The 24,459-nt window shown below is 42.5% G+C and overlaps 1 protein-coding gene and 1 pseudogene across 1 annotated transcript; both read left to right on the forward strand.

Moving 5' to 3' along the window:
* Window positions 1-2,404: 2,404 nt before the first annotated feature.
* Lrrc58 (leucine rich repeat containing 58) lies at window positions 2,405-22,862 on the forward strand. The gene is made up of 4 exons (NM_177093.3): window positions 2,405-2,985; window positions 11,054-11,182; window positions 12,292-12,569; window positions 15,259-22,862. Exons 1-4 carry the CDS (start codon window positions 2,501-2,503, stop codon window positions 15,465-15,467), a joined length of 1,101 nt encoding a protein of 366 aa, NP_796067.2. The 5' UTR covers window positions 2,405-2,500; the 3' UTR covers window positions 15,468-22,862.
* Window positions 16,478-18,269, forward strand: Gm15725 (predicted gene 15725; annotated as a pseudogene).
* Window positions 22,863-24,459: the final 1,597 nt, after the last annotated feature.

Below are 24,459 nucleotides of genomic sequence, written 5' to 3' on the forward strand. Positions count from 1 at the left end.
GTCTGGCGGGAAGGGCTGGGTGGCAAGGGAGAGTGAGGGTGGATTGAAGAGGCAAAGCCACAATGATACGCATGTATAAGCAAGCTGTGAAGAACCACGTGACTTATTACACTTGCATAAAAAGTAATTATAGCCGGGCGTGGTGGCGCACACCTTTAATCCCAGCACTAGGGAGGCAGAGGCAGGCGGATTTCTAAGTTCAAAGCCAGCCTGGTCTACAGAGTGAGTTCCAGGACAGCCAGGGCTACACAGAGAAACCCTGTCTCCAAAAACCACACATTAAAAAAAATTTAATTATAAACAAATCGTGCCTGCAGTGAATGGTAGGGAGTTGAATATAAGGGCATGCACTAAAAAATGAAAATGAAGAGCTTTTCTTTACATGGGAGCCCATTCTGGTTGAGGAGATACACTGTTTACGTTGATATTGATCGTTTTCTTGTTATAGCTTCAAAAATAATACCATGTTCAACTTTTACAAGACAGTTTCTGTTCGACGATCTGCTTCCATCTAGCCTAAATTCAACAAACAGATATCGATAGCACAAATCTTTATTAAAATAGGTCATACTACAGCTCTTCAAGCAGTAGACTCTAAATTTTGTCAGTTTGCCCATTTCTTTGCTACAGCTCCATTTTCTACCCTCTTTCCTTCACTGTTTATTTAAAAAGGAGTTTCTGCCCCACTTAGGACTTTCTGCATAGCTTCAGATTCTATTATTGAGATCATCTTTCCCCTACTACCTGATGTTTACACAGGCTAGCTCTTTTTCTCAATCATGTTTTGTTTTTTTCCCTCGTTTGACATTGCTACTGCTTGTTGTTTTACCAAGAGTACACATTTTTAAAGCATTAAGTATTCTTGATCACAGTAGGGCTTCTTCTAGAATATTAGGTTGATCTGAAATAAGGTCCATTTTAAAAAAGGAACTTCCAAATCAGATGTCTTCAAGACACTTGCAGATTTTATTTTATTTTTTAGACATGGTTTCTTTTTTTTTGTTACCCTGACAGTCCTAAAACTATGTAGATCAGGCTGGTACTCACAGAGACACTCCCACCTCTGCCTCCTGAATGTTGGGATTAAAAGCAGGTACTACTATGTCTGGCACATATTTTTTAAATTCCACTCATAGATTGTTTAAACTAACAAACATGACAACTCAATCATAAAGCTTAGCTGTGAAGTAGCATGAAGTCTCTCATCTGCACAACTGAGTAGATGAGGTTATGATTTTTAGGAAAAAAAGCAATTTAATCCCACTGGTTATCACATAACCTTTTAACTTTCTTGTATTTAAGCTCGGTAAGAAACTAAGCTTTTCTCTTATTTCCACTAATGACTTTAAAATTACAAAACGAAATCTCAGAAAAGATTGACATTGAAATGGGATCAGGATGAAAATAAATCTACTGGAATTAGTGAATTAGAGCTAGAGTCAAGACTTTCCCAGTTAAATTCTATCTAGTTCTCACTTGCAGAGTGCTTTGAACGCTTTCTCCATCTGAGCTCAGTGTAAGCTAGATCTAATAAAGGGGGCTCCTATATCCAACTCCCAAGCGCATTCCCATGCCCAAGGGACCAAAGCCCACAGGAGTGATTCTGTGATTGACGTGGACAAAGTTCTTATTGGACACACAATACTTTTACAATGGTGCTTTTTGTTGTTGTTTTGGGGTTTGTTTTTTTTCCAAACAAGGTTTCACTGTATAGCTGTGGCTGTCTTGGCTCGCTCGCGTTAGACAATGCTTTAAGAAACAACAGGCAATCAGGGAAGGGAAGGTCTTCAAGCATGCTTTCCAGCTGGGGCGACAGCCATCTCCGACTTTGGCTTTAGCTTCGAAGAGGCCTTTGTTCTTCACCGTGTAGCCCTGGCTAGCCTGGGCTATGTAGGTCAGGCGGGCCTCAGACTCAGTACGGCTGCCTCTGCATTTCAGAGCGGGGACGAGAGGCGTGGGGCCACCAAGCACGTTCTCCTGAAGACATTAAATTCTCAGGCTACGTCCCCGTCATGGCTACTCTCTCTGGATCCCGCAAAAATGGGGGGGCCCCGGCCTCAAGTGAGAACAAAGGAGGCGGCGCCCCGTGACGCGCAGGCCCCCGGGCGGGATCAACAGCCCCGGAGCTGTTTACTCTGGCGGCCAAGGCCACCACCGGGTGCCACACTATAAAGGGCGAGCTGCCCGCTCCGGGGAGCCTCAGGCCTCCGGCTCGCCCACCGAGCCCCGCGACGCCCGGGCGAGCACAGCTCCCTCACACGGTTCCCGGGAGCGCCAGGCCTCGGCTCCTGCGCAGCGGACGCCGCGCCGTGCGCCACGTGAGGCGGAGCCCGGCCCCCGGAGCGGCGCGCGCACCCGGCGCCGACCATCGCGTGACTCGGAGGGCGCGCGGGGGTGAGCGCCCGGGCCGTACCGGGCCGCGCCGCGCCACTTCCGACGCGGCGCTCGCTTTAGGTTCCGGGGCGCGCCGCCTCGGCTCGCGGGCCCGGGATCCGGCGGGATGGAGGAGGCCGCGCTCGGGGAGGCCGAACTCAACTGGTCCCGCCTCAGCGTGTCGGCCGAGGCGTTGGAGTCGGAGCTGGAGGCGCGCGCCGAGGAGCGGCGCGGCGCGCGCGAGGCTCTCCTGCGGCTGCTGCTGCCCTACAACCGCCTGACGTCGCTGCCGCGGGCGTTGGGCGGCGGCTTCCCGCACCTCCAGCTCCTGGACGTGAGCGGCAACTCGCTCACGGCGCTGGGGCCCGAGCTGCTGACGCTGAGCGGCCTGCGCACGCTGCTGGCCAGGAACAACCGGCTCGGCGGCCCGGGCTCGCTGCCCAAGGGCCTGGCCCAGTCGCCGCTCTGCCGCAGCCTCCAAGTGCTCAACCTCAGCGGCAACTGCTTCCAGGAGCTGCCCGCCTCGCTGCTGGAGCTGCGCGCCCTTCAGACCCTCAGCCTGGGCGGCAACCAGCTGCAGAGCATCCCCGCCGAGATCGAGAACTTGCGGAGGTGAGCGGCGGCGAGTCCCGGGGGTGGGGAGCGGGGCGGTGGCCCGAGCTCCGTGGCACCGGGTTGGAGGGGGAGGGGGACTAGGCGAGCCATTGTCACCCGTAGCGTCTGACCAAGGGTGGGTGGGTGGGTGGTAGCCTTTGGGTTGTGTTTGGCCTGCCGCAGGTCTTCGACGCCCCCCGCGCCCCCCAATGAACTCTGGAATTCATTGTGGAGACCATGCTAACCTCAAGCTCACAGAGCTCCGCCTGCCTCTACCTCCCAAATCTGGGGCTAAAAGACATGCGCCACTAAGCCGGACTTCGCCTTCTTTCTTGAGTCTAGACAGGGAGTCAAAAGGGCTCCCGTTAACAGAGGTTGGCGATTTCTTACTGGTTAAGTCTTCCGAGACTTTCCATGCGTTTGCATCAAAGTGGCATTTAACGTGGCGTAGGAGGTGCTGACCTACTTCCTTGGTTTTTATTTCCAGTTCCCCTCTTTTCCCGATACCCAAAGTACCATTTGTGGAGTCAGTGAGCCTTGCACACACACACACACCCAGAAAGGCAGCTTCACTAAATTGTGGGGTTGGGGTTGGGTACAAAAAAAAAAAACAAAAAAACCCAAAAACAACAACAACAAAAAAAAACCACGCTGCGCTTCCTTTGACCCTGAGGAACTATTCACATTTCAAAATTTTATCTTAGGAGTCTTTTCTGTAATTCTAAAAAAAAAAAAAAAAAAAAAAAAAAAAAAAAAAAAAACTGTTCCCAGGACAATTAGAGCCAAATTACTTCCTCTGTGTGTCACACATCATACCATTGTATCTGTGTTACTGTATGTTACTGAATGTGATTCCTTCTTTACAGGAACTGTCTGTCCTATCTCCTAGTGGCTTAGTCAGTAGTGTACTGGAGTGAGGAGGTGCAGAGAGGATAATAGAAGTGCTCTAATGTGCCCTGCAGGGGAGTCAAAGCAAAACAAGAAAGCATCTTCCACTTGTTAAATATTTTTCCTCTCTTTTAATTGGTTAGCCAAGATAAAAGAATGTGGAGCCAGAAAGAACCTTCGAGTTAACAGGGAAAACATTGACCCAGGAATAAGACTTTTTCTTCACATCTCACCCTTCTGCTGGTCACTTAGCACTTCCTGTTTGCCAAATGAGGCATCTGGACACAGTGTCCCTTAATTTGCTCCTCGATAGATGTTTACACAGTACTTGATGTGTCCCAACATTTTCCTAAGTTCTGGGGCTAATCCCCTGAGATAGAATGACAGGGATTTGACCTATTTTGGTTCTTGAGTAAGTGCCGTTTGAGTCAGCCTTCTGAAGGAAGTAACAGTGAAGATTTGAGTGTGAGCCATTGGACCAATCCAGGTAAAAAGAAGAGTGTGTGTGAAAGTCCAGGAGCAAGGAAAAGAACTGCTGAAAGATGATCATTGCAAAGAACCGGGGACACTCAGAGGGTGTCACATCTTGAAGACTTCCATAGAGTGTGGGTTGTATTCTGAGTGCACATGTTTGTTCCTGTGGAGTGGCAAGGGGCTGAATGAAGGAGAAGGGATTTGGGGGCTGGTTAGGAGGCCATTGTGGTAGACACCGGTAACCTACAACAGGAGTACTAGGGAAAGGTAGGATATAGGACAGGTAAGGGGAGATTATGTTCATTGGACAGACTTTGGTTCCTCTTAATTTTAACATGTCGTGTTTTATTTCAATCAAGTATTTTTAAAATTTTTTATTATTTTTGTTATTTTTGTTTTTTTGGTTTTGTTTGTTTCGAGACAGAATTTCTCTGTGTAGCCCAGGCTGGCCTTGAACTCAGAAATCCACCTGCCTCTGCCTCCCAAGTGCTGGGATTAAAGGCGTGAGCCACAATCTAGCATATTAGGAGGAGCCCAGGGAGAGTAGTCAATGATTCTAAGATGAGGCACTCTCCATTTTTAGAGGAAGAAACAAGGGCTCAGAGAAATGAGGTCTCTCTCAAGATCACAAACCTATTAAGTAGAACTGGATTTGAATACTGGGGTCTCTGATGCCAAATTCAAGAATTTTCCACAGTGGCCAGCTAGGGCTAGGACTTGAGTGTCTAGGCTTCTTTTCTGGGAAATACGCAATTCAGAGGATTGGGTCAGGCCATGTATACCTGGTTGAGCTGATTTCTGTACTGACAACAACTACGCAAGGCTGTTGGTCACTATGTTCTTGACTTGAATTTTTGCATCCTGGTTGTTGTTGTTGTTGCACTTTATTTCTCTACTAATAGGAATCAGCAAAGATTTAGATAATGAATTCTACTTGGATGTAGGCCAAAAGGCTCATTGCAGAATTGTACTCCTAAAGAAAGCAGCAGCTTTGACCATGGCCTAGTTCGTTTCCTTCTTTTCAAGGATGAGGAAGTTGAGATTTTGTATGAATGAGTTGCTTGAGGCCAGATCAAGGCCACAGCAAGAGTTGAGTGATTTTAGTTCCCAGAGACTGCTAACTATTCTGAGATAGTTCATTACTGGTGGGACATGGAGAGGTGGTGTTACAGTCGCTTGAACATCATGTTCTTCCAGAGCCTGGCATGTACTAGGTGCTGTAGTGGGCTGGTCTGCTCCTCCCTCCCTGCTGCTGAGGGTGGACTGCATGGCCTTCCACGTGCCAGCCAAGAGCCACTGCTTGAGTCAGGTTGACTATTTTGGCACATGAAGAAGATTCTGTCCTTGTAAAGAACACTTAAGAGAACAGTTTTTTTTTAATTACACAGCATATATAGGCCACAGAAACTCCTCGTGTCCACTAGTCACATTCCAGGGAAGAATAACAAGTCTTGGTTGCGTGTGCCACTGGCCTCTCTGCGTCTCCTGGAGGTCTCAGATGAGATCTTTGCACTAGACTTGTTGATCCTTCCCTTAGTGGCAAAAATTAAAAAAAAAAAAAAAAAACAAGTAAATGGGTGCTGGAACGGAGCTCTTGTTTATTTTTATGATTGACTTCATTCCCCTGAAGTCAGGATATTATAAATATAATTCTGTTTGTATAGGATTTATCAGCAAATAAATGTACGTTTGTGGCTTTTGTGTAGGCAAACATTTTTGTTTTACAGTGCTGAAAGGTAGTAGTTCTCATTTGACACTTCTTCTAATGAACTTAGGTTTTATCCCTCTCAGTTCAGAAACTAATTGAGTAAAAGATCAATTTATTACTCCTTGAGCAGCAAACTTTGAGTAAATTGGTTGTATGGCATCCATTTGGAGACTAAATCTGAGCCAACTGAGTTTCATGACTCTTTTTCCCACCCACCCCCTTTGATGTCTTCTGTTTTGATGACCTTTTCTTGGTGTCTTTTTAATGTGGTTATCAAAGATAAAGATAGGATTGTGACAAAACTAAAAATTAATCCCTGGAATGTTAAAGCTGTCTTCGGTGGACAGCCTAGGGAAGGCGCAACTCAACAAGATCATAGAAGGGTGTGCCAAAAGTTAAGTAAAAACTCCTCCCCGTTTACATTCATATATCAGATTTGTGGGTTGGCCTCCTTCAATTTCACACAATGCATTTTGATAGTGGTCCACTCCTACCTCTGGACCCACCCAACTTCCACGTTCTCTCTCATTTTGTATTTTCTTTTAAACCCACCAAATTCAATATTTGTGTTGCCTGGCTACTCTTGGTTGTTGGCCTTGCTTTGGAATATGGTTGACCTACTGGGGGTTACACCCTTAAAGAAAACTGACTTTCCCCATCCCTGCAGCTATCAAATGCCTAAGTAATAACTCAGTTAATGGTGGCGCTTGGAATCCACCTCCTCCACTCCATGCTGGGATTCCGTGTGGATTGAGCTTACACAGGTCATAATTGCTGTGAATTTGTATGTGCAGTGATCCTCTCCTGTCTAGAAAATTCTGCTTCCTTGAAGTTATTCACCACCTCTAGCTCTTGAGAGTCTTTCTACCCCTTCTTACTTGACAATTCCTAAGCCTTGATGAGCTATATATGTGTCTATGTAAAATGGATGTCCAATTTAGGACTTAACACTCCTCGGTCTTTTATTCTATGAATGTCAACCAGTTGTGGGGCTCAGTATTAATTGTTATTTTTACTTCAAGAAGAAGTAGAATCTGGTTATAATTGAGAGATGCACTAATCTTGTATATAGCAGTAAGTCATTAGGAGTCCTTTTAATACTAATCCATTTACTAGAATAATATTAGTTTTCCATTAGGCCTCTGACATACCCACAGGTTGTTTTGCTTCATTAACATTGGCAAATATGGGTTTGATTTTATGGAAAAGGCCTTAAATCCAGTCAGAACGTAGCACCATGCCACTATTGCATCTGTGGGCAGATTCAAGCTCAGACCATGTGCTGTGGCTTGAAAGGTTTACCACTGGCTGAGATTACTTTCCTCTGCTGTATCATACAGAGCGCCTTCTAGCTAGCCAGGAGAGACGAAGCTTCCTGGGCAGTACCCATTTGATTTCTCCGTGTTTTATGATTCAGATATATAATATCTTCAGCAATTTAGTCTTACCATGGAGATCTGGAGGATAATCCAAAGCACTGACAGTGGCCTGTAATAGTTAGAGATTTCTGGGACCCCATTCACCACAACTCAAAAAAAAAAAGCAAACTATTTATCTTCTGGTATGTTGAGGTATTCTGCTGGCCAGTTTTATTGCATTTTGGCACAGATAGAATCATTTGAAAAGAGGGAATCGCAATTGAGAAAATATTCTCAGAAAGTGTCCTGTCCAGTCTACCGATTTCTTAATTGATGATTGATGTGGGAGGGCCCAGCTCACTGTGGGTAATGCCACCTCTGGGGCTGGTCGCCCTGGGCCAACTTAAGAAAGCAAGCTGAATTGGTTCTTTTCTGTTTCTATTAACCCATAGCATCATTTTAATAAATGTCAAAATACCAGCTTAGAGAGAGGGGGGGGGGAGCAAGCCAATAAGCAGCATTCCTCCAAGGCTTCTATTTCAGTTCCTGTCTCCAATTTCTTGCTCTGACTTCCCTCAGTAATAGACTGTTACTGGAAGTATAAAATGATGTAAATCCTTTCATCTCTTTCTGTTACTACTATTGAATCATGTTTAAGGAGATAGCATTTGAAGATAAATTAAGTTATTGGGGATGTTATTTCAAGAAGCCTTTTTTTTTGTAGTGTGTGGTATTTGTTTTCTACATCTGTATATTCCTTTTTCACTTTAATCCCATTTTAACTAGAGATATAATATGGACACACCTTTATATTCAATATACCTATTAAACTGAAGAAGCAAAAGCATTTTCTGTGTGTGACTGTGGCTAAAGGGGATAATGGGCACTACTTGAAAAGCGTTACATAATCAAAAGTAGTAAAGAATATACCATTGAAGTCACCACATAGCAAATAAAGAAGGTGAGCTTATTAAAGCAATTGGAATTTAATAAATGGGAGTGATTATATCTGAGGAAATATCTACTATGATTAGCTACCCGTAAAGGACTTGAAGTGCGTTTCCTAACTCAGAAGGCAAGAAAGGACCTTTTCAATGAAGCAACAAGAAAAGTTTTAAAATAGACATTTATGAAAAAAATCAATTAAAATTCTTAGAAAAAATATACAGTAGTCTCCCACACCAACTTATGATATATCTTTACTGGGTTTCAATTACTCACCATCAACTGTGGCCCAGAAATATTACATGCATAATTCTAGAAATAGATATTTCGTAACTTTTAAGTTGCAGCCCATTCTGAGTATCATGATGAAATCTTGCATTGCCCCATCAAAAACTTGAATGGGCCCTTGAAGGTGGTACCCAGTCCCTGGTCCCTGCCTTTCTCTGCTCCCTCATCTCCTGGGAGCTTATCTACTTGATATTCCTACCTGCCCGTTAATTACTTAGTAGTTGCCTTGATGATTATTTTTATTTCACTGTAGCAAAATTCCTGACTGAAGTAACTTGAGGAAAGAACTGCCTCAGTTCTTGTGGTGGGAAGGCACGGGAAGCAGCACAGTTCAAGGAGTACTGTGTGGCAGAGGCTAGTTACTACATGGTCAATGGCAGGAACCAGGGACTGAGTGGTATGTACCCTCAGTGCTCTGCCACTAGTGACCCACTTCCTCCAGCTGGGAGCCAAGCATTCACAAAATGAATACATGGGAGAGCAGAGCAACTTGATGCCAGTCAGTACGTAGTAGACCTGAACAATACAAATGCTAACCACAGCAACAAAAGCTGGAAGGGGATTGATAATCAGGGGAAGTGGATTTCAAAGCAAAATGATTTAAAGGAACAAAGAAAAATGCTTTATGTGAGTTAAGTAACACTCCAAAAGGAAGTTTTAGGAGTCAGAAGCTTGAATGTCTGCAGTGTAGCTTTTGTATACCTGAAGGAACATTGTGGTCATACAGGAGACTAGCATCCAGAAAGATGGCAAATGACAAACTAAAGCTTTGGAATGGTTCCTTTTACAAAGAAAGTCAGCTTGAATTCTTGTAATACATATAAAAGCAAGTAAGAGTGGGCCTCAAAGAAACAAAACTATGCAGAACACATATTTAACAGCAAAGCTTTCAACAAAGTAATGGAAATTGTCTAACCCATGAGAAAACCAGCAAATGGTATGGAAACGAAATGCTTTGAGGATTTACACATGACCAAGAGCAACAGAAGGATGATAGATACTCAATTTCACTAGCAAACTGCAGGTCTATCGATGGAAAGTACAGATTGGTACCTTTTTCACACCGTCAAATTGTTTTTAAAAAAATTAGGGGCTGGTGAGATGGCTCAGTGGGTAAGAGCACCCGACTGCTCTTCCGAAGGTCCGGAGTTCAAATCCCAGCAACCACATGGTGGCTCACAACCATCTGTAACAAGATCTGACGCCCTCTTCTGGAGTGTCTGAAGACAGCTACAGTGTACTTACATATAATAAATAAATAAATCTTTAAAAAAAAATTAAAATGTTGGCAAGGAGTATGGTTCAGGGTGGAGATAGAATCACCAAAGCAGGTCTGGGGGTGGGGGTGGGGATGGGGGTGGGGGCTGCCTCCCGTGTAAGGTAGATGGCGACTGAGAAAGACACTCATGTCCACTCTGGCTTCTGCACACATACACATGCAAAAACTGCCCATGAGATAATTCCTATTTTGGATACTAGTATAGTAGCCTTTTCTCCACTTGAAAGCTGTTGTTTTATTTTACTTATGTGTTGTTTGAAAATCTTCTTAAAAGAATGATAGTTCTGAGAAGAACAGCAAAACCAAAAGTGATAGTGAAAACGTTCCAAATACACTGTGTGTGTGTATTTTATTTTTATTATATTGTAAGAGTTGACTACCACCTCCCTGAAGACATCTTTCAAAAGCAGCCTTGCTACAGTCATCAGAGAACAGTGTTATATTATGTGTAAGATGTTATTCCATGAGGTAAACCAGGATTACCTAGAAACTTCATAGTATGTACTGGCTTACATAATTTATTCAGATTGCCTCTGAAGAATGTACTTGCTATGGTAAGAACAAAGAAAAAATATAGAAACCTGGATATGAGTTTCTGCCCTTTTAGGAGGGTGAGCAAGACTTTTGGTTTCCGTGTTGCCGGTTTGTGAATGCATCTAACATAAGCATGCCAGCATGGCCTCTGAGGGTACCTGTAACCTGGTGACTCCAGCCTTGTCTGGGGTCTTCAGGAAAAACTCTTATTTACAGATGTGCCCATAGACTCTTTAAAGCCCCCTCCTCTACCCAGAATATTTTCTCTTTCTCTCCATCTGAAGGGCAAGGTTCATAGCCCAGCTGAACTCACAGTACCCTGGGGCAGCCTTTCTGGTGAGAGCTGCTATGACCCTTACTATTCTTTGTCAGTGTGTTTGAATTGCCGCTCTTGTTTGGTAGGTAGTTTAATCATGCAGTGTCTTGTCTGATAAGATACAGTCTAAGGTCCCTGGGGATTGCATTCTCTTTTCTGGACACTGCCTGGCACATAGCAGATCCTGAGTAAGACATTTGGTGAGTGAGGAGATGTACTGTGTCTATTACAGTAGAGATAGTGGAGTATCTTGACCAGCTTGTATTTATTCACTTTTTAAATTTTTGCTTTTGCAGTTTAGAATGTTTATACCTTGGAGGAAACTTCATTAAAGAAATCCCACCAGAATTAGCAAATCTGCCTTCTCTGAATTACTTGGTGTTGTGTGACAACAAGATCCAAAGTGTGCCTCCCCAGCTCTCACAGTGAGTAGTCTTGGCCGTAGACAGCCATCTGTGGTTAGGAACCACTGAGAGGAATGAAAGTACGCCAGTAATCTCAGCACTGGGGAGGTGAAACAGGAAAACCTTGAGTTCAAGACCAGCTTGGACTACATAGTAAGATCTCAATTTAAACGGAAAAGAAAAATCGGTAGTCTCAAGAAAAGTTGTAATTAACAGCCCCACAATTTGTTATGAGCTGAATAGTTTTCAGTTTTACTTTTAAATGCTCTGGTTTACTTCTCAAAATATTTGCTCAGCTGTGTATGTGCGTGCGCACATGTGCGTGCATATGAGCACACACAGGTACAAGTGTGCATGCTCCTGTCACTTGCATGTGGAGGCCTAATAATGACCTGGAGTCCATTTGTTTCCTTTGAGATGGGGGAGGAGGTGTCTCATTGGCTTGGAATTTACCAGAAGGCCTCAGGGAACTGGCTCCTCAGTGCTGGGATTACAAGTGTGCACCACACCTCACTTCTTTATTTTTTTTTAACTGTCATTTTCACAATTGAACTTGAGTCCTTGTGCCTGCAAGGCCCAGGCTCTACTGACTGGCCCATTCATTCAGTTTTCTTCTTGGTACTTGAGGGTAGGGAGAGGCAGTGGGGAGTGTGCTCACAAAAATGGAGTAGTAATTTGGCATAGCTTTCCTTGGGTCTTGTGGGACTTGACAATTTGTATTTTTGATCTTAAGCATTCCTGTCCTGGTGTGACTTTGTAATGAAAAGGATCATTATTCATAGTATACGTAAAATCTTTTTTATTGTATAGGTGATATAATATGTCCTCTGGTGTCTTTAAATCTATCGTTTAGCTCAGCTAGGACACAGAATACTTTATAAATGTTTTCAGTACTCTTAAGATCCCAGAGGGATAGTCTTTGATAGCATTTTTAAAACTGTATTCTGAGCTGGTTTTAGATACTTAATTTTTTATTTATTGACTCTAATCCTAATTGTTAATTTATATGGGAAGCTCAGAGCCTATATACACACACAGAGACATGTTTGTACATATAGAAGTGTATGTAAGTATAACTTTGTTATGTTACTCAGCCATGACCTTTGGTTTCTGCGTGGCATTCACTCTAGGTTGCATTCGCTTCGATCCCTCAGTCTGCACAATAACTTGCTGACTTACCTGCCTCGAGAGATCCTTAATCTTATTCACCTGGAAGAGCTGAGTTTACGAGGAAACCCGTTGGTTGTTCGTTTTGTTAGAGATTTAACGTATGACCCTCCGACTCTTCTGGAATTAGCTGCAAGGACCATTAAGATCCGAAGTATTTCTTACACTCCCTATGACCTTCCTGGGAATCTTCTTAGATACTTGGGTTCAGCCAGCAACTGTCCAAACCCAAAGTGTGGTGGTAAGTTGACCTGGGGTTGGCCTTCGTCACTCTCTTAGCTATTTGTGAATTTTGATGTTGTATTTTAATTAGCTAAGGCTTCTTTCACAGGAAGGCAGTTAGTAGAAAGTAAGATGCTTTGTCGCCTCAGCTTCCTCCTTCCTTAAAAAAGTCTTAAGTTTAGAATGTTTGGCTGCCGTCCGTGTGTATTTGAAGGTTCACTATTTATTGTATTAGGTTCCACTAGTCGATGCTTCTCACCCACCCACCGGGATGGCATATAGATATTTACATTACAACTCATAGCAGCAAAATTAAGTTAGGAAGTAACGATAAAATGATTTTCTGGTTGAGGATCACTGTACCGTGAGAATTAGGAAGGTAGAGAACCGCTGCGATGGGTATGCTTGAAGATGTCTGAGAGCAGACTGAGTGGCTACCCATTTCTGGGTGTAAAAAGAACTTTAAATCTATGGCTTAAGATTTATATTTAGAGCATTTGAAGAAACATCCTGCTTTTAAATAAGGTACTGGTGTGAAGACAAGTATAAACACCAAGAAAATGTTGCATAATAATATCAAAGCTGGGGTAAGATTCTGAAAGTCAGCTGAAAGGGGAACAAACTAAATTTGTTTGATTGTTACAAGATAAAAAGACTGGGCGTAGCCTGGCAGTGGTGGCGCACGCTTTTAATCCCAGCACTTGGGAGGCAGAGCCAGGCGGATTTCTGAGTTTCACAGAGAAACCTTGTCTCAAAAGGAAACAAACAAACAAACTGGGTGTAAAGAAGAGCCTTCTCCCAGCAGGACGCATGCTGGTCAGTGAGTGTGCTAAGCCTTCCTCTGTGCACAGGCCTCTAGCCTGAAGCAGGTGCTGGCAGGGCAATGTTGAAACTAGGGTGTGGAGACTTGTAAGAGGTAGCATTCATACAGGGATTCCTGCTGAAATCGCCGATGTCCAGCACCCATCCTCTTCTGGAAAAACCTCTAAAGAGAAATGAATTCTCTTAACTGTTTTTTTTTTCTTTTTTTTTTTAATTTACTTTTTTAGTACCTTTGGAATGCCTTAAAAATTGTTCGTTTAAAATTTCAGATATCATCAATAAATCAGTAAAATAAAGCCAATCATTGAACATGCTTCTCTACTTCTACTACCCCAGGTTCCTTATTGAACTATAAGTTAAAAATCATGACATTTATAAGACACTTTCTCTTTGTAGAGTTTGAAAGTTTACATGAGAGTATTACAGGAAGCTAACATGGTTACTAGGATTTATTATAAGCCTATTGATGTCTCTTAATTTCTAAGTTGTTCAGAGTAGTAAACTATAAAGAGCTATGGGGGAACCCAGGCCTGGTGGCACACACCTCTATTCCCAGTATTCAGGAGGCATAGGCAAGTGGAGCTCTGTGAGTAGGAGACCAGCCTAGTGTACACAGAGAGTTCCAGGCAGGCCAGGTCTACATAGTGAGATCCTGTCTTTATGAATGGATGGGTGAATTTTTGAATATTTGGTCTGTTTTGTGATAGACAGGAGTTGGAAAGCTTAGATGCGTGTGTAAGATTCGGGGTTTGAGATCCGTCTTTAGAGAGACAGTGTGCCACAAATCTATATAGTTTGGTTATACTGTAGCCATAGGGATGGACTTTGTATGTTAGAGAATCTGTAAGGTAGAGCCTGGCAATACAACAACCTTTGCTTTCCTCTTAGCTCTAGCTGTAGCTCTACTTCACTGAAGGGCCATAGTTCAGGAGCACTGAGTTAAAAACCAAATAAGGGAAATGGCAGTTTTAGTCTACCATAGTGTATTTGATTTTGTGTGAACTAAATGAGATCATCAGCTTTGCAGCATGGAGATATAGAGCCTGCGTAAATGTGAGATGACATTTTGTTAATGTCAGTTTTGCTCTCCCAGTCAGGGTGCTTGTGTATTGATCCTAAACCCTTCCTTGGAAGAGGTGGAGGCAAGAGGATCGGGAGTTCAAGGCCAGGCTAGAGTTTTATAGGCTGCCTGGGCTTTAAGTGACCTTGATTTCCCAAAGGATAAGAATGGATATAACAGTTACTAAAGGGGTTTCTAAAACTATGGCTCTTGAATTTTACTGACTTCTTATATTCTTCTTCCTTCCTTAATCATTACTAAAGGAAGTGCTTTTTAGTCTCTGACTGTAGGATAGTGCTAGCAACGGGAGGTGGGGGCTTGGGGGGTGCGGTGTAGAATAAGGGCACTTTACACATCCTGTAGTCTCTTGACAGATACTGGCCCCCAAGTAACACAGAGAAAGTGTTCTGTCCTTTCTCAGCTGGCTCCTTTCAGATACATTGTCTTGCCTTTTTTCTTGTTTTCTAAAACATGATTAAGAGTATGGATGAATTATGTCACAGTGAACAAAGAAAGATTTCGAAAGTCCATCCTTTCCTCCTCCCCTCATAGATTCTAGGGACCAACTCCATTTGTCAGGCTTTGCAGAAGCACCTTTATCTGTTGAGCCATCTCTCGGGCCTTCCTGGTGTTCTCTTAGCAAACAGATTGCTACCTGGAAGTTCTCCCGTTATTTCTCTGTGCTGCTCTATTAGAAGGGACTGTTGTAATACTTAAGATTCCCAAAGAGAGTTTATATGTAATATATCTCCAAAATGCTGGAAAGGGGTTTTAAAAACTGTGGCTCTTGAATTTTACTGACTTCTTATATTCTTCTTTCCTCTAGGAGTCTATTTTGACTGTTGTGTCAGACAAATTAAGTTTGTGGACTTCTGTGGGAAGTACCGTCTCCCCCTCATGCACTATCTGTGCTCTCCAGAGTGCTCCTCCCCCTGCAGCTCTGCCTCCCATAGCTCCACCTCCCAGAGTGAATCTGACTCAGAAGATGAAGCCAGTGTTGCTGCACACAGAATGCAGAAAGTCCTTCTTGGTTGAGCAGCAATGGGTATTGAAAAATATTAAAACACTGAACAGAAATGACTAAAAGGAAATGGGTCTTGAAGTTGATTGGAGACCTGAGCGTTTTCATCTTGAGTGTCCATGTAAGACCTGCCATGATGTGAAAGAAAGGTTTTGCATTCTGTCTACACATTCGGCAGGAATGAGTCCAGTTCCCTGTTTAGATTCTTTGAGTGTAATTTATTGTGAATGGCAGTTCAAAATTCAGTTGATCGGTCTTAATTTTCATGTAAGTCTTTGAAGAAACACTAACAGGATGGTTCATTCTGAAGAACAGGCTTGCCTGTAATCAGCCGGAAGTGGGATCGCCTGGGACAGCTGAGTTGCATAAAGACATCATCACAGTTCTGGTACAAGGGTTGTCCTGGTTTATGCTGAACACTAGACATAAAATGAGCCTTCTCCTTGTGTTCTTCTCCTGGACTATTGAAAGCCTTTCTGACCAACTAACAGGACAGTCAGGACTATAACTTTTAAATGGAGTATTAAACCAGCTCTTGTTTTGTGTGTTTGTTACTAACTTTATATAATCTAGCAGTGATATGTTATAGTGCCTTAATCCTAGTAAGATTATGGAAGCTTATTATAGAAATTATTTCAGAGCAACCTACAACCTGACACTGTGTAAAACACTTGGAAATATACTTTAACCAATTAGTTGAACAATTGTTTAGATAACACCTGGGTTCTGAGGGCCTGGAACTCTGTAGAATGGGCTGCTCTGGAACTCAGAGATCCACCAGGTGGGAGATCTTCCAGGTGGCAATTCCAGGGGTCCTCCACCTCCCTAGTTGCTGAGATTACAGGTGTACACTACCATCTGCTTCCTGCTTCCATGTCCATCTTAACTTCATTTTTGTTTATTACAATGATCTCTTCTAAGTAAACAGCTTTTACACTTAATGAGAATGAGAGGCTAAAGTCTTCATCTGTCTATTCACCAAAAGACAGAATAATAATTTGGGACCAAAAAAATCTAGATGACGGAGTCAGCGTCTACCCGAGAGCACAGCCTTCTTGCAGCTCCTCCGTTGCCGGTCCACACCCCCAGTTCGCCATGGATGACGATGCCGCTGCGCTCGTTGTCGACAACGGCTCCGGCTTCGCAGGCGACAATGCTCCCCTCCCCGGGCCGTCTTCCCCTCCATCGTGGGCTGCCCTAGGCACCAGGGTGTGATGGTGGGTATGGGTCAGAAGGACTCCTGCATGGGCGACGAGGCCCAGAGCAAGAGAGGCATCCTGACCCTGAAGTACCCCATTGACCATGGCATTGTCACCAACTGGAACGACATGGAGAAGATCTGGCACCACACCTTCTACAGTGAGCTGCGTGTGGCCCTGTGCTGCTCACCAAGGCCCCCCTAAGGCCAACAGTGAAAAGATGACCCAGATCATGTTTGAGACCAATACCCCAGCCATGTCTGTAGCCATCCAGGCTGTGCTGTCCCTGTATGCCTCTGGTCGTACCACTGGCATTGTGATGGACTCCGGAGATGGGGTCACCCACACTGTGCCCATCTACGAGGGCTATGCTCTCTCCCTCACGCCATCCTGCGTCTGGACCTGGCTGGCCGGGACCTGACAGACTACCTCATGAAGATCCTGACTGAGCATGGCTACAGCTTCACCACCACAGCTGAGAGGGAAATCGTGCGTGACATCAAAGAGAAGCTGTGCTATGTTGCCCTAGACTTCGAGCAGGAGATGGCCACGGCCGCATCCTCTTCTTCCCTGGAGAAGAGCTATGAGCTGCCTGACGGCCAGGTCATCACTATTGGCAATGAGCGGTTCCGATACCCTGAGGCTCTTTTCCAGCCTTCCTTCTTGGGTATGGAATCCTGTGGCATCCACGAAACTACATTCAATTCCATCATGAAGTGTGACGTTGACACCAAGATCTCTATGCCAACACAGTGCTGTCTGGTGATACCACCATGTACCCAGGCATTGCTGACAGGATGCAGAAGGAGATTACTGCTCTGGCTCCTAGCACCATGAAGATCAAGATCATTGCTCCTCCTGAGCGCAAGTACTCTGTGTGGATCGATGGCTCCATCCTGGCCTCACTGTCCACCTTCCAGCAGATCGGCTCAGCAAGCAGGAGTAGGATGAGTCTGGCCCCTCCATCGTGCACCGCAAATGCTTCTAGGCGGACTGTTTTACACCCTTTCTTTGACAAAACCTAACTTGTGCAGAAAAAAAAAGAGAGACAACATTGGCATGGCTTTGTTTTTGTTTTTTAATTTTTTTTAAAAGGTTTTTTGTTTTGTTTTGGCGCTTTTGACTCAGGATTTAAAAACTGGAACGGTGAAGGCGAAGGCAGTCGGTTGAAGCAAACATCCCCCAAAGTTCTACAATGTGGCTGAGGACTTTGATTGTACATTGTTTTTTTGATTTTGTCTTTTTTTAATAGTCATCCCAAGTATCCATGAAATAAGTGGTTACAGGAAGTCCCTCACCCTCCCAAAAGCCACCCCCACTCCTAAGAAGAGGATGGCCGAGTCCACGCCCTGAGTCCACCCCGGGGAAGGTGACAGCATTGCTTCTGTGTAAATTATGTACTGCAAAAATTTTTTAAATCTTCTGCCTTAATACTTCATTTTTGTTTTTAATTTCTGAATGGTCAGCTAGTGTGGCCCCCCTTTTTTGTCCCCCCAACTTGATGTATGAAGGCTTTGGTCTCTCTGGGAGTGAGTTGAGGTGTTGAGGCAGCCAGGGCTGGCCTGTACACTGACTTGAGACCATTTTAATAAAAGTGCACACCTTACCAAAAAAAAAAATCTAGATGACAAGTAGTCTAAGAATACCTGCTTTACAATATTGGAATAAATGAGTGAAAGTTGGACATAGTTGTGCACACCTTCAGACCAGCACTTGGGAGGTGGAGGCAGAAGAACAGGACTTCAAAGTTACTAGGCTTCATAGTAAATTTGAGGCCAACCTGGGCTACAAACATGAAAACTTGTCTCGATATGGATGGGGGGTGGATTTTAACCATCAAGTGTGTCTCCTTTGTTCCTCTTTGTTACTAAACCATGACTTCCAACTACATAAACATGAGCATGAAGCAGAGCCCGTTATGTTCATCCACAGTAGAGTAGTTCACAGAGCTAGCATAATCATTGAACACTGAAAAAAGTATTAAGAAAACATTGTATCCTTAAGGTGTGAAGAAAAATAGTAACACAAATTATTGTCATTGGAAATTAATACATTTTACTAACTAGTTGATTGGGCAATTAAAAAATACTAAAAGTATAAGCTAACATTAAAAAATATGTAACTCTCACTGCTGATCATTAACCAACCTGTAATGACAGGAAGCCTAGTTGGTAAGTGCCAAAAGTAGTTTCACATTGTATTAGGGCATCAGGTGGTCTCTTCAAGTGTGTTTTATTAGAAGCCAACTGTATGCTCAGAGTAGTTGTGTGTAGGTTTCTTGTATATATTATTTTAGTAGAATATATTAGTAGGTTCTAGGGTAATTCAGGGTTTGTATGTGTGTGTATCACGCCATGAAACACAAGAGTTTCGTGGCTGCAGTTGTGAAACGCTGCTATAGTGAGTCCCCTTACCTTTCCCTCGGAATAGTGTAGTAAGATTATTTTTTTTTTTCTTTTTGATTTAGGAATTTTCTTCCTGTGTTTATAGAAGTGATGTTTCTACTGCTAATGTAATTGTATGATAGAACATATAAAGTCTTTGTTTATTTCGCCAAGTAAGCATCTGTAAGCTGCAGATTGCAAGGTTGGGAAAAGCAAAGATGACTTGTAAATGCTTTGTAATTAGATCATTTAGTTAAGCAACACTGAACATTTTCTTGGAAAATGCTCAAATTGATGGGACCACATTCTTCTGGATTAAATACTTGTACTTTCTTGACTGATAGTCATCTTGACTTAAGTAGTTTGAGTAGCCTTTTAGGAATTACTTGTAAATAGCCTTGTAAATAGAGCATTTAACCATATGTACCCTTCCTAGCCTCCCAGAAAGCAAGTGTATCGTTTCTTCTTTTATAGTTGTAAATAATCCAGCCAGAGGTAGTTTCTAGCCTGTGCCATATAGATGTTTCCTACGGTGTTCTCTCAACAAAGTGTTTATTGTGGTTCTTTATGTGTATAGCTAAAGTCTATGTGCAGTGTGCTGGGTCAGCGTGGTGGGGATGCTGGGGATAGGTACAGAGCCTGGTGCGTGTTAGGCAAGCTACAGTTCATGCCTGGCACAGGTCGCTTGTAATGAAATCTGCAGTTAGCTTTTATATTTTTTAGAACTCATCTTAGACCCTATCTTTTACGGAAGTTGCTAGTGATTTCTTAATTTTTTTCTTTCTTTTTCATATTTTTTTAAACTAATGATTAGATGTCAGCTTAGTGTAATAGGAATTGGCCATCTGGAAGCTGATCATCTTCTGAAGTCAGCAGATGATCATTTAAGACTGTTAAATGCTATTTGGCCTCATTAGTTATGAGTTGCATGTGTATCTAATGAATGCTTAGAGTTTCAGAATCCGCAATTTTTATTATACAGTTATTTTCTTTTCCTTTTTTTTTCTTTCTTTTTTTTTTTTTTTTTTTGGTTTTTCGAAACAGGGTTTCTCTGTGTAGTCCTGGCTGTCCTGGAACTCACTCTGTAGACCAGGCTGGCCTCGAACTCAGAGATCCACCTGCCTCTGCCTCCCAAGTGCTGGGATTAAAGGCGTGCGCCACCACCGCCCAGCCATTATTTTATTCTCTGAGACAGGGCCTGGCTGTGTAGCCCAGGCTAGCCTTGAACTTCTTATGGTAACTCTTGTCTCAGCTTCCCAGCTGCTGGGAATACCACATACCCTGCTTTAAATGTTTTACTTTAAAATGTGCCAAAGGTGCCTCTTGGTCTAAAAATCTTGATATTAAATGTTATTGCCAATATTAAAAATAAGCGTTCATTATAAATTGTACTTGAAATATATGACATTTTGGGGTGATGTAAATAAAAGTAGAGCTCAACCCTTAGTAGTGCAGCACGTCCCTGAGACCAGTTCTAAGAGACGCTGAAATATTGGGTTTAAATGAAGAATCAAGAAGAGGCTGTTGGCTGGAATGTTAGATGAAACAAATCTTTTAAAATCAACATGGGGTAGGGAAAGAGAAATCATAGGTACCCAGGCAAATCCCTGAGCCAGTAAGGCCCTGTAGAGTAATAATGAATTGTTACCTTAAAATCTTATCACTAACTTTATTAGTATTATTAATTATTACGTTGGTTCCTACTGCTGGGAAGCTGTTCACATCGCTCCTTATACAGGAGCCAGCAAGCTGTAGGCTTTCTTCAGCCTTGCTCTTCCCAGCTCTGGAGAGTCCCTCCCTGACCTGGTGGTTATAATACAGCAGGCGGCCTTGGTTAATGTTTACCTTTTCATTGTGTTTTTGAAAACTACAAATCAAGTATTTAGTAGTAGCTATTTACAAATGTGTTTGCATTCGAGTGCTTGTAGATACAACTTTACATGTAAACATGTGTAACATTATTTAGCTACATTGAGTTTGTAAGTGCCTTTACCTAAATGATTTGCCTTTCATCAAAAAGTAGACATTCTATTATAAGTATTGCTCTTTGTTTAGTGCAAAATACGGAGTTCTTAAGTTAGACTGGGCATGTAACACAGTGAAGGTGCTGTGTAGGCTTTTAGGCGGCATGACCTTTAGCGCATAGTTCTATGCCAGTGCTTAAATAGAAGTGTTTATTTATCCTTCACTAGTTATACATTAGGCATATAATGTTATGTGACATTAACTCAGTAATGTGTGGTTTTATATTTCTGACATAGTGTGATCTTTTTAATAGTACCGTAGGTATCGTGTCCTTTGTGATCTTCCATTTAGCCCTTAGTGTGGGAAAGAAAGTATATGGTAAATTGTTGGCAATAGCTATATGATGCGTATTTGACTTGAGGGAGAAAGACTGCTCCTGAGAGGTTCCTCTGCCCACAACAGATGTAGGAAATCTTCATCATGCTGTGCCAGGAAGATCAGAGCCCTCCAGAATCAAGGATGGAGCCCTACCACTACCACCCCACCCCCCAGTCAAACGGTGTATCTTTTACCTAGAATTTTATTTAAAATGTATTTGCTACCACAAAGGATAAGAGAAGTTCCATCCTCTTATGAAAACATTGTTACTGAGGTCTAGCGAGTTTCAGCAACAGTTTTCCTATAGGTTGAAAAGGGGGTCGTTTAATAGGAATAAAAACCTCCATTCTTTTTATATTTTTTGTGATCTGTATTTACAAAGGATTGAAGTAAGCATTCCACTAACTCACAGAGTTGAACATTTAGAAGGCAGTTTTATGGTTGCTGTCAGGCTTTTACTTTAGTCAGTCTCAATGAGTGACATAATATGCAGTCTCATGTATGTATTGAATTTAGTGGCTTAATGAAGGCTATTTACATGCAGAAAGCTATCTGCATTCATCATAATATACTTGATTCTTTCAGCCATAAATAAATTGAATATAACTGTATTATTTAAAACTCTAGCTGGAGGAGTCTTAGATGAGTTGGCATTGCTGTTTGCTGGCATTGGAGCAGTAGCTAAGTTGGTTGGTTTTGTGTACGAGGATGGTTAAGAGAGTCACTGAGCACAGTTTACATGGTCAGCACTGCTGTTGTGAGAAACAGTGTTAACTCACTTGTCACTTTCTGTCATGTCTAGACTTGTGTTGAGATGTGTCACATTCTCAGCCTACTTTGTGTGATAAGCAAAAACATAATGGGAAAAGCTTTTTAAATAACAGGTCTTAGCTTTTTAAAATTGGGGGTTTCAAAAACAACAAGAGATGCTGAAAAGATGTTACCTTTTACTTTGGTCAGATCATTACGTATGCTCTGACATCTTAATTTTCTATACTTAAAGTCTGTATTAGAAATATCTGTATAAGTATATACATAATTAAAATGTAGCTCAGAAATATGATTCAACAGTGGAGTTTTTTTTTTCTGGAAAAAATATAGTCCTATTGTATCAGATTTATTTTACTTTATTATGGCTAATATTCTAAAAAGAATGTTTAAGCTATTTTAAATTCTTGTGCCTCTTCCCCCAAAGGATATTTAAAAATATGATCTTATATTAACTTTATATTCTTTCTTCATAAATTTTGCCTTAAACATTGTGCCTTGTTTTATTAGAATCTAATTCTGGCTTTTGTAACAACATTTTATTTTAAACAGACATTTACTTTTAAAAAATCCTTATAATGCTTGTATTTGCTATATCACTGCTTATCTGTTTATTGAATTTATTGAATACACAACTCCAAACACTAAGCGTGTTTTAGCATTTATTGTATGTACTAGATAAAAGAGAAAATAAAGATACAGTGTGTTCTTCTGAGTTTCTTCTTGGTCCGGTCATCTTGCAGCCATGATTAGTCACAGTATATTGATAATCCCACACTTCACACTGCTCTTCTTAGAGCACTGTATGTTCTGAATTCCAGAATGTAGAAGAGTGTTTCAGTTGGCTGTGAGCTGGGGCAAGCAGTGGCTGGGAAAGACAATATTTGCAAAGCAGTTAATGTTTCAGATTTGTGGAAATGGGAGCAGCTCATGGGTCGCTGGTTGCTGCCTAGAAAAACCATCTTACAAAAACAGGCCTAGGAACTGCAGGGATGAGGGGAAAAAACCATTCTGGCCTCTTGCTGTCCTGGATAAAACTGCCCCGCTTCTTAGAGCTGGTGACCTGACCTACCTGTAGCCATCAGATGCCCCAAACATTCAGGGGTGTGTTAGCTCTGTCCCATCCATCGCAACAGTCACTTCCAACAGCAATACATTAGCTTGCCTTAGTACTGAGGAGCTAGAAGCTAAGTGTGCTCACTTAGGGGAGAAGGGTAGGGGGCACTTAAAGTCAAGAGACCCTTTTTCTTGACAGTTTCATACACTGATGCATGCTGTAACACTCATCTACCCTGGTTTGATTCCCTCTCCCTGCCTAGCTGCAACTTCCCTAAAAATCTTTCTCACCTTTGAGAATTCCACTGAGTTTAACCAAGGCTGGCTGTGACCATGTGGGCATGCCATGCATTTAGAACTATCCATTGGAGCATGGTGGACTCAGTAGTAGGTACAAAACTGGAAAAACAACGCCTCAAGTCTTACCAGTTATAACTAGTTTGGCAGTAAGTGGGGCCCCATGCAAGTTGACAGGGCCAGCCTTGGCTCAGGGCAAGTAATGGCTGCTGTTCATAATTGTAATCACGATTTGAAGTCTGATGGGAGAACTTAGAGAAAAGGAAACATCTGGATAACTACAAAGAATGAAAAGCTCACTTCTTTTAATCCGTTACTAGCACTGAGCTAATACTAGAAATAGTTGAACTAAAGATCTAAACACCAGCTTTGTGAAAAGAGAACTCAGCTGCTTACATTCTTAAATTGAGTGTAACCAATCAAAAGCCCAGGCTTCCCTGTGGTAAATGAGCAGACAGCCAACACAGATCAAGTCTTAAGCCCCCGAATACTGCTCTGTGAGGAGATCTGAACTGGTAATTTCTAGATTGCCCATCTAAGCAGGTGAGTTTTCCATCTCTTTCTCACTGAGAAAGGGGCTTGCTCTGGGCAGATGTTCTTAGGTTTTTAAGCCTAAGGCTTGATAATTGTAGAGGAGAGTAGGAGTATGCAGGACTCATCCCTAGAACAATTTAATCCTAATCTCTGAATATACTTTCACCTTAAGCGATTTGGTTGCCTAGCAAGGATGACAGATAATGATTTGGCGAAATCCCCTTGTGAGGACTTGAGGTTGAGAGACTATGGTGTTTCTTGAGAAAGTAATGAAGTAATTTGCCTAAGTTCTCCTAGACAGTGACAGAGCTAGCACTAGAATGCATCTATCAAAAAATATTTTAGGAGCTGGAGGGATGGATCAGCAGTTAAGAATGTGTTCTGCTCTTCCAGAGGACATGTGTTCAATACCCAATACCCACCTC

Source organism: Mus musculus, chromosome 16 (assembly GCF_000001635.26).
Source record: "Mus musculus strain C57BL/6J chromosome 16, GRCm38.p6 C57BL/6J".
Classification (NCBI taxonomy): Eukaryota; Metazoa; Chordata; class Mammalia; order Rodentia; family Muridae; genus Mus; species Mus musculus.